The sequence below is a fragment of the Vombatus ursinus genome, unplaced genomic scaffold (assembly GCF_900497805.2).
Source record: "Vombatus ursinus unplaced genomic scaffold, bare-nosed wombat genome assembly UNPS02014832.1, whole genome shotgun sequence".
In the NCBI taxonomy this organism is placed as follows: Eukaryota; Metazoa; Chordata; class Mammalia; order Diprotodontia; family Vombatidae; genus Vombatus; species Vombatus ursinus.
Genome location: NW_020954610.1, coordinates 8,759,515 through 8,773,982, shown reverse-complemented (window position 1 = coordinate 8,773,982; position 14,468 = coordinate 8,759,515). Strand labels below are relative to the sequence as shown.

General features: G+C 36.6%; 1 protein-coding gene across 2 annotated transcripts in view; it reads left to right on the top strand.

Annotated features, from left to right (window-relative positions):
- LOC114025944 (centrosomal protein of 78 kDa-like) overlaps positions 1–13,860 on the top strand; it is a 39,013-nt gene extending 25,153 nt beyond the window's left edge. For both annotated transcript variants that reach the window (XM_027839481.1, XM_027839480.1), the window contains exons 13-16: positions 8,149–8,226; positions 9,628–9,794; positions 10,310–10,478; positions 13,228–13,860. In XM_027839481.1, coding sequence (XP_027695282.1) covers positions 8,149–8,226; positions 9,628–9,794; positions 10,310–10,478; positions 13,228–13,788 — 975 coding nt within the window. In that variant the 3' untranslated portion in view covers positions 13,789–13,860. The remainder of the gene's footprint in view (positions 1–8,148; positions 8,227–9,627; positions 9,795–10,309; positions 10,479–13,227) is intronic.
- Positions 13,861–14,468: the final 608 nt, after the last annotated feature.

Sequence of the window (14,468 nt, the reverse complement as noted above, 5' to 3'; positions counted from 1 at the left end):
CATCCCCATGTAAAGATGTAAAGAAAGGTTAAACTCTGAGTTGGAAAACAAATTACCTTAGGAAAAGATTTGCAAAAATTTTATAGTCTTTTCACCATATGGAACTGCCACATTTGGACTCTTAACATGAGTTAACAGTCCTAGACATGCAATGGAAATGTCACTGAAGAACAGTAGACCAAATGTGCGTAGCAGAGGAATTGCTGCTTGTGGTATTTGAAGAAGGGAAAGATACCAAAGGTGTGGGGAAAAAAACTGAGACCTTCTTGAACCAAGAAAGGTAACCAAAAGAATACCCATAACTACCGAGTCATATTTCCACTTTGACGTAATTTGTAAGAGACTCTTGTACTCATATGTGCATTGAGGCTCTCCTAAATGAAGTTATTCATAAGGGAACAGACTGGTTTTTGTAAGTGATATTTCACAGAGGACTATATTTTTATTATCACACACTCGACTGAGGAATGTAAAGAATCCAAGATCTTGATGTGCTTGTTTGTTTTCTATAAAAAAGCAGTTGATTCAGTAAAGCAAAACATCCAGCTCAAGTCACTTAACCTACCAAGGCCTCACTTTCCTTATTTGTAAAATATGGAAGTTGGTCAGGCTGGCCTCTGAGGTCACTGTGAACCTGTGACCTTAATGGCTTCTCTGAAATATCTCCCCTGCATATATCAGGCATATACAAGATTACTTAAAAGCTGTAACAGAAATAACCTCGTTTGGCAATGTTTTGATCATTAATGTCAAACAAAGGCAATAGATAATGGAGTTGAAGTTAAAGGGAGCCCTTATAGAAGGTGAGGTGCCCAGATGCTAGTATTTGCTGATAATGTTTTGCTAGATGATCTATAATCCCTCAAGAATTTGTCCCATTAGAGGAAGAAAACCTATTCTCCAAACTCTGCTATGCAATTGAATGATTAGCTCATAGATCTCCGTTGATCTGATCTTTTACAGCTATTACAAATGGACAAATTGAGTCAACAATTAAAAAGATAATGTGGTAAATAAAAGAAGTGGTAGGATAAATAAAATTAAGTGCTGTGTTACACAGTGGGGTCATAAACTCAGGAGCTCATTACCACTAAAATTTGTACTGAATGAAAATTTTAAGGGGATTGAAGTTTATTTTAGATATCTAATAGGTGTTATATTCCTAAGCTGACAAAAATGTAATTTTTGCCGGAAAAGTACATTAGTTCCTAAGGTTTTATGAGATATAATTTGAAAACCACTCTCCAAACCATTGTGAGTTTTTTTGTTGTTGTTATTGCAAATTTCTAAAGTGTCTGTTAGAAATAATATTTAAGTGCAAAAGTAAAAGTGTTGAAGACATCAGTTTAGCATTCTTTTGTTTATTAGACTGCGTAAGTTTAAATGCTTTCTGTAATTGGGAGTGAAAGATGCTTGATTTTCTTTGACTATTTTCCTGGTTTGTTGCAGCATTTGCTGAAGAATCAGATTGCACTCCATAGTGTGCCTGCCTTAAGAATGTGTGATATATAGAAATTTAAATTTAACCAACAGATAACAGCGGCCAAGATTATTTGCATCATGTGGACTTTTTATTTTACAAAAGAATTCACTTCAAAAATCTTCTAGGGTGGCAGTTTTTCATAGATGAATAACTTGAATATATAGGTTGAAAAAACCTGAAGCTGAAGTTGTAAGAGCCACTGATAATTGACTATCAACAAGAAAATACTATGAAAGATACCTGGAATTATAATGGAAAAATATTACTTGATTTATAGAATATGGATTTACATTTTAGGAACTACTAAATGTTTTAGGTAAAATTAGGTTTAGTTATACTGAAAATAATTTGTGTAAAAATTATATTCATCAATGTCCTGCATTTACTTAGTGTCATCCCTGTTTTTAAAATTAAGTAAACTCTTTTATGGTAAATAAGACAGACTTTCGGTAATTGGCACCAGATTAACAATCTGGACTTATACTAAGAGAAGGTAATTATATGATGAGATAGTCAAATATTTATAAAGTTGATTTAAGGAATTGTAGAAAGTGTTACACATTTTCACTTTAAAAAGATTTTCTGGTACTTTCTTTACTAATTAATTTCCAAAGTTTACATCAGAAAGTGAGTTCAGATCTTTTCTATAAGAAGAAAGTTTTCATAAAACCAAAAGTTCTTTGATCCCTTGCTTTGAATAAAACTAGCTTTTTCCTTAAAGTTTCAAGGCCATATAAATTTTATTTCCTGATTAAAATCTAGTAAAGCACAAACATTCTTCTGAAATACGAGACAAAAGTGTAAAATTTTAAAGACAACACTGAGTTATGCCCCCCATCCCCCAAAAAAACCCAAAAAACTAGAGCTGGATTCCAGAGTTATGGGACGTGTTCTGTCTCCCCACCTTTGTTGTTAAACTTAATCCTTCTTGATTGCTACAGTAGATTGAAACAAGGTATTTTTCTTCTTTTTCATAGTGACTGAGTGTTCCTAAAATGATAGTAATTAAAGGAAATTGTGGCCAAACTATATCCAGTATCCTTGATATATACATTTATGGAAATAAGGTTAATATAGGACAATCTCATTCTGAAATGTATTTATAAAGTATTTTTTCAAAACAAATGAAATTATTAAAATAAAAGCTAGAATAGTTTTCAGAACTCCTTAAAATATTTAACATACACAAACAGAGATATTTTTCTCAAGTCTGAGACTATCCACATAATGCAATGTGTGCTAAATGTCCAAATTTTGGCATTACATAGAAAAACTAGTTTGTTTTTTAACTTTATGTCCAGATGTTTATTTCTGTATAGAACTGGTCTTTGTCATGAAATAATGTCAAATAAGATTTTGCAATCCTTATATAATTGAGTAATCTAGGGCAGATAAACTGCACTTAATAGTATAAGATAGTTTTATAAGTTAGTCTCTCTTTTCAAGGGTCAGAATTTAACAATGTTTTTAAAATTATTTTATATGGTTAGTTAGGATCTGTTTGTCCATGTGCTTTGCTAATATTGGCAAGGTTATCAGTAACCAGTCTGTACCTTTACCCTCTCTGTTCCTTTACCTCTCTCCACCTGCCCTCCCCCCCAAGTATCTGATTAGTCTCAAAGGTGAAATAGTGTTAAAAAAAAAATCCATGCAGATTCATCATTCTGACTTAAAAAAATTACAAAGCACATATATTACTGGTCACAATCACAGATTCTCAGAGTTGGAAGGGATCTTGGAGGCTGCTAGTACAAGCTATACGTGCACAAAAATTCTGTTTACAACATCACCAGTGAGTGGTCATCCATTATTCTCTTGAAATCCTTGGGTAACTGAAAATCTGGTATTTCTAGGAGCTACCTAGTGTCAAGCAGAACAAATCCAAACCTTTTTTCATATAACAGCCTTTAAAATAGATAACATGGAATATAAAGAAAAGAATCCTGATGATAGTCTCACTCTAGAGTTGGGGAGAGTGGGTTTCAGTGAGTTAAGAGGAAAAAATAGGATTCTAGGTTTCAGATCCTACAGAGAAAATCAGCTCAAAAAGGATGGGGTGCTCCAGAGAATGAAATTCTGACTGCATAGATCAAGTGAGAACTAGAAGGAGAAATTAGCTACAGTCTCTTCTGTGACCTAGCCAAACTGGTCCTTCTAGTCCTCACTCACTCATGATACACACCCCACCCCCCCATCACCCTACACTGGCTGTTCCTGTGCTTGAAATGTGCTGCCTTCCTCACTCGGTGTCATAGGAGTCTCTTCCTTTATGATGTAACACAGGCACCATCTTCTACATGAAGATTTCCTGACTTTCCCTCCACTGCTAGTGCCCTCCCTCCCAAACTGCTTTGCATTTAACTACTCTGTCACGTAGATCCAGTCTATATACTTCGTACTTCAACCAACTTGGACAGTCAGTCCTCAGTTGATGAATATTTATTAAATGTGCTAAGGATAAACATTTAAATGTGCTAAGGGCTGGGAATACAAAAAAGAAAAAGTCGCTAACCTCAGGGAGCTAACAATGTAATGGAGAAAGACAACACATAAAAGGAAGCTGAAAGGCAGGGAGGCTTGGGGAGTGCAGTCTGGGGGGAAATAAAGACATGGCAGCCTAGGCCCCTTGCTTAAATGGAGGTTCGGGAAGGAGCCATTCAATCAGAGGGAGGAATCCATGGGGCTAGGGCTTCTGAGGAGGTATGAATTCCCCGGGGGAAGTGATCTTGCGGGATGGTGACGTTCCTAGAGGTGATGTCAAAAGTCTAGAGAAGAGTGGCTGGGGCACGAATGAAGAGAAAAGGTTCTTTTGCCAACAGACAGACTATTCTAACCTGTCATTTCTTGGTATCATTTTTCCCTATGCCTGAATTGAATAAGGTCCAGCTCTCCAAAGTTAAGTTAACTCTGGGCAAAGCTGTGTTCTGTGTTCTGGGAATGTACATGCAAAAATGGGAGGAGATATATCAACCTCATCCATGAATTGGTAGATTTTTTTGATCATGAGGGTAGAGTGGGACAGGGAAGAAAGGAACATATGATGAGGCAGTATAAGAAAAGACTTGAGGGGAAGCCATGAGTGAGACAAGACTGGCCCTTTTCCTGAAGCATGGGAGTCTCATAAACAGTGACACTCAGGAGGGAGGCCTGGGGTAGAAAGGAGGATAGGAAGACTATGGAAGAAATAGTGGGAGAGTCAGGACATGCCCTGACCCTAAGATTTCTGACAGTACATTATGATATATTATAGAATTCAATGTTGATGGGAAGACTAGTCTTCCTTCAGTGGGCTGAAGTACAAAGATTTTGAATAGTGGAGAGAGGGGAGTAGATTGTGGGTAGTGGGAACATTTCAAGGGGCTTGAATTAAAAAATATATATATTCTGAACTTAAACACCCCCCAGAACTTCTATATGCATGGCAGAATGCACAATTATAGAATTATAAATGTCTATTTCATGCCACCCATTTTTTATTTTAATAATATATAATAAATTCTCCTACTTGTCTGTGCTGCTTCCTTCTGAATTTCCTTTTTTTCTATTGTAAATGTGTTTTTTAAAGTGTTACAGTGCCTTCTTTTTGGCATCACTGTTGTTTACCTTCCCTTTCCATAAACCTCTCCACTCACTTCACAAAGAAAAAGAAAGGAAATGCGAAGAACTTCTTGTAACAAATAAGCAAAGTCAAACAAAATAAATCCACAAATTAGCTATGTCTCAAAAGGTATGTTTCTGCACTTTGTGTTTGTACTTCTGCCAAGAGAGGAGTATCTTGCCTTATTATAGACCCTTTGGAGTCGTCTTTTTTTTTCTTCTTTTTTTTTTTTTTTTGTTTTTGTATAAATTATCCTTCTGGTTCTGTTCATTTCACTGTCGGTTTTTACTGCTTAGGACTCTCTGAAATTTTCTCCTTCATCATTTCTTACAACACAACAAAATTGCATTACATTCATGTAACACAATTTGATCAGCCATTCCCCAGTTGTCTAAGAGGCCATTCAAGGTGCTCCCTTAGATGCTAGTTCCCTCCTTTACAAACTAACTGGACTGAAGCAGAAGAGAGGATTTACATAGAGTAGAGAGGTCATAGGACCATAGATGTAGAGCTTGAAGGAACCTCAGAGGTCATCTGGTCCAACCTTTGCATTTTGCAGATGAGGAAATTGAGGCCCAGGGAGGTGAAATAACTTACCTAAGATCATGCTAGTAGTGAGTTAGAGATGGAATTTGAATTGGGATCTTTTAACTCTAAATCTTGAGGTTTATGTTGTGCCTCTTGCCCCATCACCTCGGTTTAACTAAATCCTTTTTATGTGGTGAAGTGCTTTTGAAGTACTAGTTGTATTTTGTGCATTTCCAGAGAGAGTTATATTTCATCCCCAACTCCAAAGAGACTAAATGAGATTGAGGGTTTGGGGGCAGGGGGTGTGGGGAGGGGAATCAGTTGCCAGGAAAGCTTATACATTCCCTGTCAGGTAATTTAAAAATAAATGGCCAGAGTCTTGAATATATAAAATAGCTGAATAAGAAATTAGAAAAGAATCAAAAGAATTTTGAAAATTATTGAAAAGTACAACAGAATTTCTCCCACCAAAATAGCACCACTTGTAATAATACAGACAACAACTGAGAACTCCCTCTTCACTCTTCCTCATCTCCTATCATTCAGATGCCTTCTGCTATTCTTTCCTTCCTCACCCTGTCTCACTTGATGAAGTGGCCTTCCAAGGCTAAAAACTCTTCTACTTGTTCAAATAATCCCATTCCATCCCTTCTCCACCACATTGCCTCCTCTGTCATCCTCACTCTTTCACTTATTTTCAATCTCCCTCTCTCCGTACTACCTCATTCCTCTTACCTACAAATATGCTCATGTCTCCCCTGTCTTGGAGAAAAAAAACAACAACCCTAATTTGATCCTTCCATCCCTACTAGCTATGGTGCTATTTTTCTTCTGCCTTTTGGAGCTAATAGTAAATGCTTCTTTTTTCCCTCTTCTTGCTTTTCTTCACCTCTTAGAATCTGGCCTCTAACTTTATCATTACACCAAAACTGCTCTCTCCAAAGTTATCATTTAATTACCAAATCCAGCGGCCTTTTCTTGATCTTCTCCTTCACTGCTCTGCAGCCTTTGACACTGTTGACCACTCTTTCCTCCTTGATACTCCCTTTTCTCTAGGTTTTCAGGACATACTTTCTCCTGGTTTTCCACTTAACCTATCAGATACCCCTTACCTGTCTCCTTTATTGGATCCTCCTCCAGAACATGCCCTAAGTATACCCTCAGGGTTCTGTACTGGGCCCTTTTCTCTCTTCTCTTTATACTACTTCACTTGATGATCTCATAAGCTCACATAGATTTAATTACAGCACAACAAAATTGCATTACATTCATGTAACACATTTATTTAATTAATAGTATGCTAACGATTCTCAAATCTATCTACCCCTGCTGACTTCCAATCTTATCTCCAACAGCCTTTTAGACCTCTCAACCTGGATGTCTAGTAAACTGAGTCTTAAACTCAGTATATCCAAAACAACTCATTATCTTTCCCCTAATCTCCCCCCCCCCCCCCCCCCCGGCAACACAGACACCTTCCCAATTACTGTAGAGGGCAATACCATCCTGGTTCCTCAGGCTTACAACCTAGAAATTACCCTGAATTCCTCATTATCTCTCACCTTCCCCACACCCTCCATATCCAATCTGTTGCTGAGGCCTGTTGATTGTATCTTTGCAGCATTTCTTGAATATGCCTCTCTTCCTCTGACACTGCTCTATGCAGGCTGTCTTCGCCTCACACCTGGATTATTGCAGTGATCTGCCTGTGGGTCTGCTGCTTCAAGTCTCTTCCCACTCAGCCAGTAAAGAGATTTGCGTAAAATGTAGGGCCAATCATGTCTCTCTCTCACACACACCCCCCTCAATAAATTCTAGTGGTCTCCTATTGCCTCCAAGAGCTAATACAAAATCCTCTATTTGGCATTCAGAACCATTTATAACTGAGCCCCTTCCTACCTTTCTAGTCTTTTTTCCACTTATTCCCCGACATGTCCTCTTTCATTCAGTGACATTGACCTCCTGGCTGTTCAATACTCTCCATCTCTTGGCTATAGCTATTATCTTTTGTCTACCATTCTTGGAATGCTCTCCCTCCTCTGCTTCAGTAACTGACTTCTGTGACTTCTTTTAAGACCCAACTAAAATCATACCTACAGAAAGCTGTCCCCAACCCCTCTTAATTTCAAGATCTTTTTTTTATTATTATTATTTCGTATTTATCCCATGCATAGCTTGTTTTGTATTTATTTGTTTGCATTTTTTCTCTCCCAATATATTGAAAGTTCCTTGAAGGCAGGTACTGTCTTTTCCCTCCTTTTTGTATCTCCAGTATTTAGCATAGTGGCTGGAAAAAAAGTAGACTTGTGTAATCTGCTTAAAAAAACTTAATTTTTCTGAACATGAGTTTGTCTTTAAATTAGCAGATTCAACTAGGTGACCTATAAGATACCTTTCACTTTAAAATTCTATTTTTAGAGCTGATTGAAACCTTAAAGATATTTTGGATGAAGAAGGTTGAGGCCCAGAGAGTCTGTGACTAAGACTTTCCACCTTTTTTAGCTCTTTTTAAAGTAATAATTTTGCTGGTTTTCCGCAGGAGAAGTTGGAAGAGTGCATAGAGCAATTAAAAGCAGAAAGAATTATGAGAGTCAAGGCTGACAAACGAGTAACTGAGGTAAAACTAAAATTAATTTGTGTTTTTGTGACATATTTGAGCTAAGATATTTAGGCTTTAGAATGAAGTTTAAATTAAAAGGTGCATTTGAAAATTGTTCACTCTCTGTTAACATTAATGTTGCATTCATGTACGTATTCCATTATTTAGTCTAAAATATAAGAGTAAAAGGCTTAGTTATTTCTGTATTTTCTTTGGTTTTGTTCACTCATTAAGCACCAATTTGGTGTACAGTAATATGGAGAATCATAGAAGGTGCAAAAGAAATTTAAGACATAAGCAATCTTGAGGTGCTTGCAATTTGCATAGGAAGACGTGGGACTACTTAGAGTATTAAAGCAAGTCAAAAATAATAAAGAGGAGATGGTATTTATGTGCCAGAGGAAACACAAAGCAATAGAGTGACTCAGGTGCCTCAGGATTAAGAGTGGCTTTTTGACGGTATATCTTGACCTTGTGGGAAGCCATTGAATGGCATTCATTTAGCAGATACAGTTTATAAAGTACCTACAGAATCCAGAATCAAAGCAGAAAAGGTAACATGAGCAAGGGCATAGATGGAAGAATGAACTCAGAAATCTGGTAGAAGAGCATGGAGGAAGGAGCTGCATAGTGTATCGGTGGCAGCATTGGCAGGCTGATGGAGAACCTCGAAGACAGGGCCAAAAAGTTGTCATTGAATTCAACAAGCTACAGAGTGAAGCTTTAGGAATTAATCCAGTGGTTACCTGTAAGGATATTTTAGAAACACAAATGAACGCCATACTTGTTTTTCCCTCAGCTTCTTGTGTTAGTTTGAACTTCTGTATATTTTTCCGGAAATCAGACTTTTAATTTTATTTCCTAATTGACAGAATGTTTTAGCCATTTTTCTAACAAAGTAAAGCATTTTCTGGAAACCTGGTATGAATTGAACCAATCATTGTGACTTTTTTTTGTTGTTGTTATGTAATCATTTAGACTTACAGAATCACAAGTTGTCTGTATAATCACTTAGAAGAGGTAGCATGGGACTTGGCCTCAGAGTCAGGAAGATGTAGGTTCAAGTCTCACTTCTGACATATACTGACTTCCTGACAACAGGCAAGTCACTTGACCTCTCAGTGCCCAGATAGCTCCCTGAAACTACTGCAAAGCAGTTTATGATAGCTGTTGGTAGGAGTGGTTTTACCGGGAGCTCCCTTACTACTCTGAGAGAGATGAACCCTTTTTGTGTTAGAAAGAAGGATTTAATAAATAAAAAATGAATCTGAGTTTTTGTACTATTAATCCAAGATTATGGGAAATGGTATCTGTTTTCACAGTGGGGCTTGATGGAATACAACTACAAGTTTCTTAGTCCTTTTTTCATTTAAACTTTGTTTCTTGTTTACAAAGAATGGCAATTATATTCTTTCCTAGCTGGAACTTGAAAATTCCCAGTTGCGAAATATAAATTTCTCTCTATCTGAGGCTCTTCATGCACAGTCACTGGCAACCATGATTTTGGAAGATGATGGTGTTTTGGGCAGTATTGAGACATCTTTTCAAAAGTTCCACGCCTTTTTGGATCTCCTTAAAGATGCTGGGTAGGTTACATGCTATTTCTTTCCTTGGCTTAACTTTAGTTTTTGTAATTTTTATCACTTGTTTAAAGAAGGTTCAGTATTCCACTATTTGCAAATATAATAAACTGTTTTCTCCACTGGTATTTGTAAAGCTCCATCAAATTGAAAATCATATTGGATTACACTGAAAAATAAATAAACAATGGTGAATTTATATTTCTAAGGGGTTAGGTAGAAAGCACATTCATGCAAAAATAATCCTATGAAAGCAGTAACAGACAGGTATGAGATCAAGGTATAGCAAATAAAAGTGATAGCTATTCAACAGTAGTTTATTAGGAGATTATTCTCAAAATTTGAACACAAATCCAAGAACATACAAGAAGATAACTTATGGTGAATTAGGTGGGAAAAGGATCCCATTTTGAGACCAAATATGTGACTCCATTTTAGTCAATTTCTTTGCTCTGATCTGAGACATTTATATGAATCTATAATAACTATTGATTCTTCTCTTCACCCAATCTTTCTTGTAGACTTGGGCAGCTTGCCACAGTCGCTGGTATAAATCAGTCGGATTTTGATTTCCTAGATCATCCCCAGATGAACTCTACAATTAATGCTATACTTATAGAAGATAAAAAGGGACTTGAAGAAAGACCAGAACTTAATCAGAATACCCTAGGACAAATGCATAGCATGCAAGTAAGTGACGATGTACGAGGAGCAGGCACACCACCTTCAAACTATACCTTTTCTCTATTTCATTTTGCTATCATTCTACCTAATATAACAAAGAATCTCTTGATTTCATCATTTAAGATATTGTTGAGAAGATCTGTTCAGTAACAGTAGGTTCATGATTTAACCTTGCAAGTGCTGCCTTAGTGTTGAGTTTATTTTAGTGTATTATAAGTAAATATTATTAAAATTATATTATTATCCATTATTCATTTCTTCATGTTATTTTTATTTAATATGTATTAGACTATAATATAATTGGAAAGCTAGGTGACACAATGGATAGAGTGCTGGGTTAGAAGTCAGCAGGACTCATCTTCTTGCGTTTAAATCTGGCTTCAGATGCTTATTAGCTTTGCAGCCCTGGACAAGTCACTTAACCCTGTTTACCTCAGTTTCCTCATCTGTAGAATGAGAAGGAAATGGTAAACTATTCCAGTATCTTTGCCAAGAAAATCCTGAAAACATCTGAACAACAGTAATAAAATAATGATTTATATGATCAGACTGTAAATTAATGTGTTAATATTTACTAGTATGCCTAGTCGACAAGTCAACAAACATTTTTAGGTGCCTACCATGTGCCATACACTGTGCTAAGCTCTGGGGAGGTGAACAAAGACAAAAAACAACACCTGCTGTCGAGGAGTTTACCTAGTGAAGGAGACAACATACAAGCTAGTATGTACAAACAAGATACAGAGTGAATGGGAGTTATCCAAGGGAAGGCACTGATACTAATATAAAGAGGGCTGGAAAAGGTATAAGATTGGAATTTAGTGGAGACGTGAATAAAGTTGATGAAGATAAGAAGAAGATGTAAATGAGAAGGGAGACAATTCCAGGAGTAGGGGACACCCAGTGAAAATACTCAGAGTTGAGAGATGGAATCTTATGCAAGGAATAGTAAAGAAGCCAAGGTCACTGAGTCTCCTGGGGTGGGGGTGGGGGTGGGGTGGGGCAGAGTGGGGAGAAGAGAGGTGTTAAATATGAGAAGACTAGAATAGTGAAAAGGTTATGGAGGGCTTTAAAAACCAAACAGGATTTTGTATTTGATCCTGGATGCAATAGGGAGCCATTGGAGTTGATTCAATAGGGAGTGACCTCAGCAGATTTGCAACTTAGTAAGATCATTTTGATAACTGATGTGGAGGATGAACAGGAGTAGAAGAGTCTTGAGGCAGGGAGACCAGCTAGCAAACTGTTGCAGTAGTCCGTGTGTGTGTGTGTGTGTGTGAGTGTGTGTGTGTGTGTGGTAATAAGGGAGGACCAGGGTGATGGCAGAAAAGAGAAAAGAGGGTGAGAAAAAAGAAGGGTGTGTACAAGAGATAAGTTTCAATGATCATATAAGTAGAAATGAGAAACAAAGATTTAGGAACTGATTGGATACGGGGAATAGAGCATGATGTATAAGTTGAGGAGCCTAGGATCTTAGAGCTAGAAAACATGAAATTTAATATAATGCTTTATATTTATAAGCTTCTTTTATATATTGTTTTGCTTGTTTCTCACAACATATGCCAGATTTGAACCCAGAAAACTGAGTCTTTCTGACTCCAGGCTCAGCACTGCATCTATTGTGCCACCTAGATGCACCTCCAGAGTTAGATAGCAGCTAGTATCACCTGAACTGGAATCCAGATGATGCCTAGACTAGTGCTCTTTCTACTGTACTACTGGTTTAAGAAGAGTTTTATTGTGAGGAAAATGCTAAATAATTCAGTTCTTTATAAAGAAAAAAAACAGAAATGGGTTTAAATAGTAGTAGTAGTTTAGTTTGATCTAAAACAATAGGTTAATAAGCATTGGCTTAGGTTGCCAATGGATTCTGTGTCTACAGAAGTTTTTGAAGATGAAATACACATGGACTTTATCTAGGATGATTGAGACTTTGACATGCTTAGAAGAACTAAGCCACTTGACCTCTTAAGATTCTTTACAGATCAATGATTAGTATATAGGTACTTTATAGATTTAACAAAATAAGAAAGTGATATTTTAACATAAGAAACTCTAGCCTTTTGACAGTTTGACATATACTGGTATAAACAAACTTTTTCAGGAAGGCACAAAATGAGAAATCAAAATAAAAAGCACAGTAATACAAGTTAGGTACTATGAATGAATGATCATAGGTCAAAAAGGCATTGGGTTTTTTTTTAAAGGTTCTTATATAAGTAAATATATGTGTAGATATGTATTTCTAGGGGAAAAGATTGAGAGTCAGTTTTTAGTTATCCAGATTAGTAAGAGAACACAGGCAGTTTTTTGAAATGAGCACTCACTGACTTGGTTTTCTGTGTATCAAAATGGCTTTGGTTTTCTATGTATCAAAATCTACAGGGAGGTGACCCATAGGGACTTCCTTTCGCTGGCCCCCTGCTTTGTCTTCCCTCCCTGTTGTAGGCCCCTTTTGACGCACACCCTGTTTATTAGTTTGGAACCTGATAACTTGTTTTTAAGTTTTCATCTGCCCTCCATGTTCTTGAGACTTGGAAGACAATGGGAAATGCTCTTAGACATAGCTGAGTAATTGTTGAAATTTCTCAGGACCTAGGCCCCCAGTAGGAGAAGTGACCCCCAGAACTTTGTGTGTAATCAGCAATTGAATTTTAAATGTCTTTAATGTTTATTAATAAAGTCATAGTAGCCAGTAGAAATTTCTGACTATTATTGTTAAGTGCTTTTGACTAATTTGAATTATACTTTTCAGTTTCAGAAAGTTAGTGGCGATATTAGAACTTCTTTGCCTCTTGACACCTTCCAGTTTCCAGTTTCTACTCAGGAGGCCTTATCTTCTTCCAAAGAAGTTCGTGAAATCAAGGGCTCTGATCATCAACAGGTTCCTCCTAAAGAATTTGTCCCTGCACCATCATTATCATTTTTAGCAAATGTTGTTGTTGAAGCTCAAAATGAAAGAAAAGAAGAGGAGTCTTCCAGAAATAGTAGAAATTCCTCAGAGACAAGTGCCAGAATGAGTGAACATACCTCAAAACACTCTTCAAAGAAACAGTCCGAAAGTTGTTCTCATTCCTCCTCTGAGAGCCTAAGCCAGAAAAGCAAAAGACATGGGGAGCATACCCCTTTGGCTCATGAAAAATTCAAACATCTGGCTTCAAAAAGATACAGTCTTGCTAGGAAAGAGACAGGAGATATGACAGTAATATCCAAGACAGATAAAAGTAAAAACAAAACATCAGAACATTCTAAGATTGAAACAGTAGTATCTGATCTTGAAATTTCAGAAAGTATCCATTCTCTATCAAGCGCATGACTCAGGTCTAGATATTTGAAATTATGTCTTGCCTTAAAAATTTCAATAAACTTGGAAGCATGGACCTGGAAATCATTTGAGAAACTCTGCTGTACTTTATAATGATGTAATATTTGGTGTGTATATTCTTCTCCTTGAATAGGGTTTTATTACAGATAGTCAAATCCCTAAAGGATCTTTGATTTCTTCAAAGCTTTCACAAATCTTTTATATATATATATATTTTTTTTTTCCACTCACATGTAAAAATATTTAACATATGTTTTTTAAAATTTTGAGTTCCATATTCTCTCTTCCAACCCTGCCCTGAGAAGGCAAGCAATTTGATATAGGTTGTGCATGTGCAGGCATGCAATAATTTCTATTCTTAGTCACGTTGTGAAAGAAAACACAGATACACCCTCCCCCCTCCAAAAAGAAAATAAAGTTAAAAAAAGTATGCTTTGATCTGCATTCAGACTCCATCAGTTCTTTCTGGAAGTGGATAGCATTTTTCATCATGAATCCTTCAGAATGTTAGATTCTTATCTTAGATCATTGTATTTCTGAGAATAGCTAAATCATTCACAGTTGGTCATCATACAGTATTGCTGTTACTGTCTACATTGTTCTCCTCGTTCTACTCACTTCACTTTGCATCAGTTCATGTAAGTCTTTCCAGGTTTTTCTGAAAGTATCCT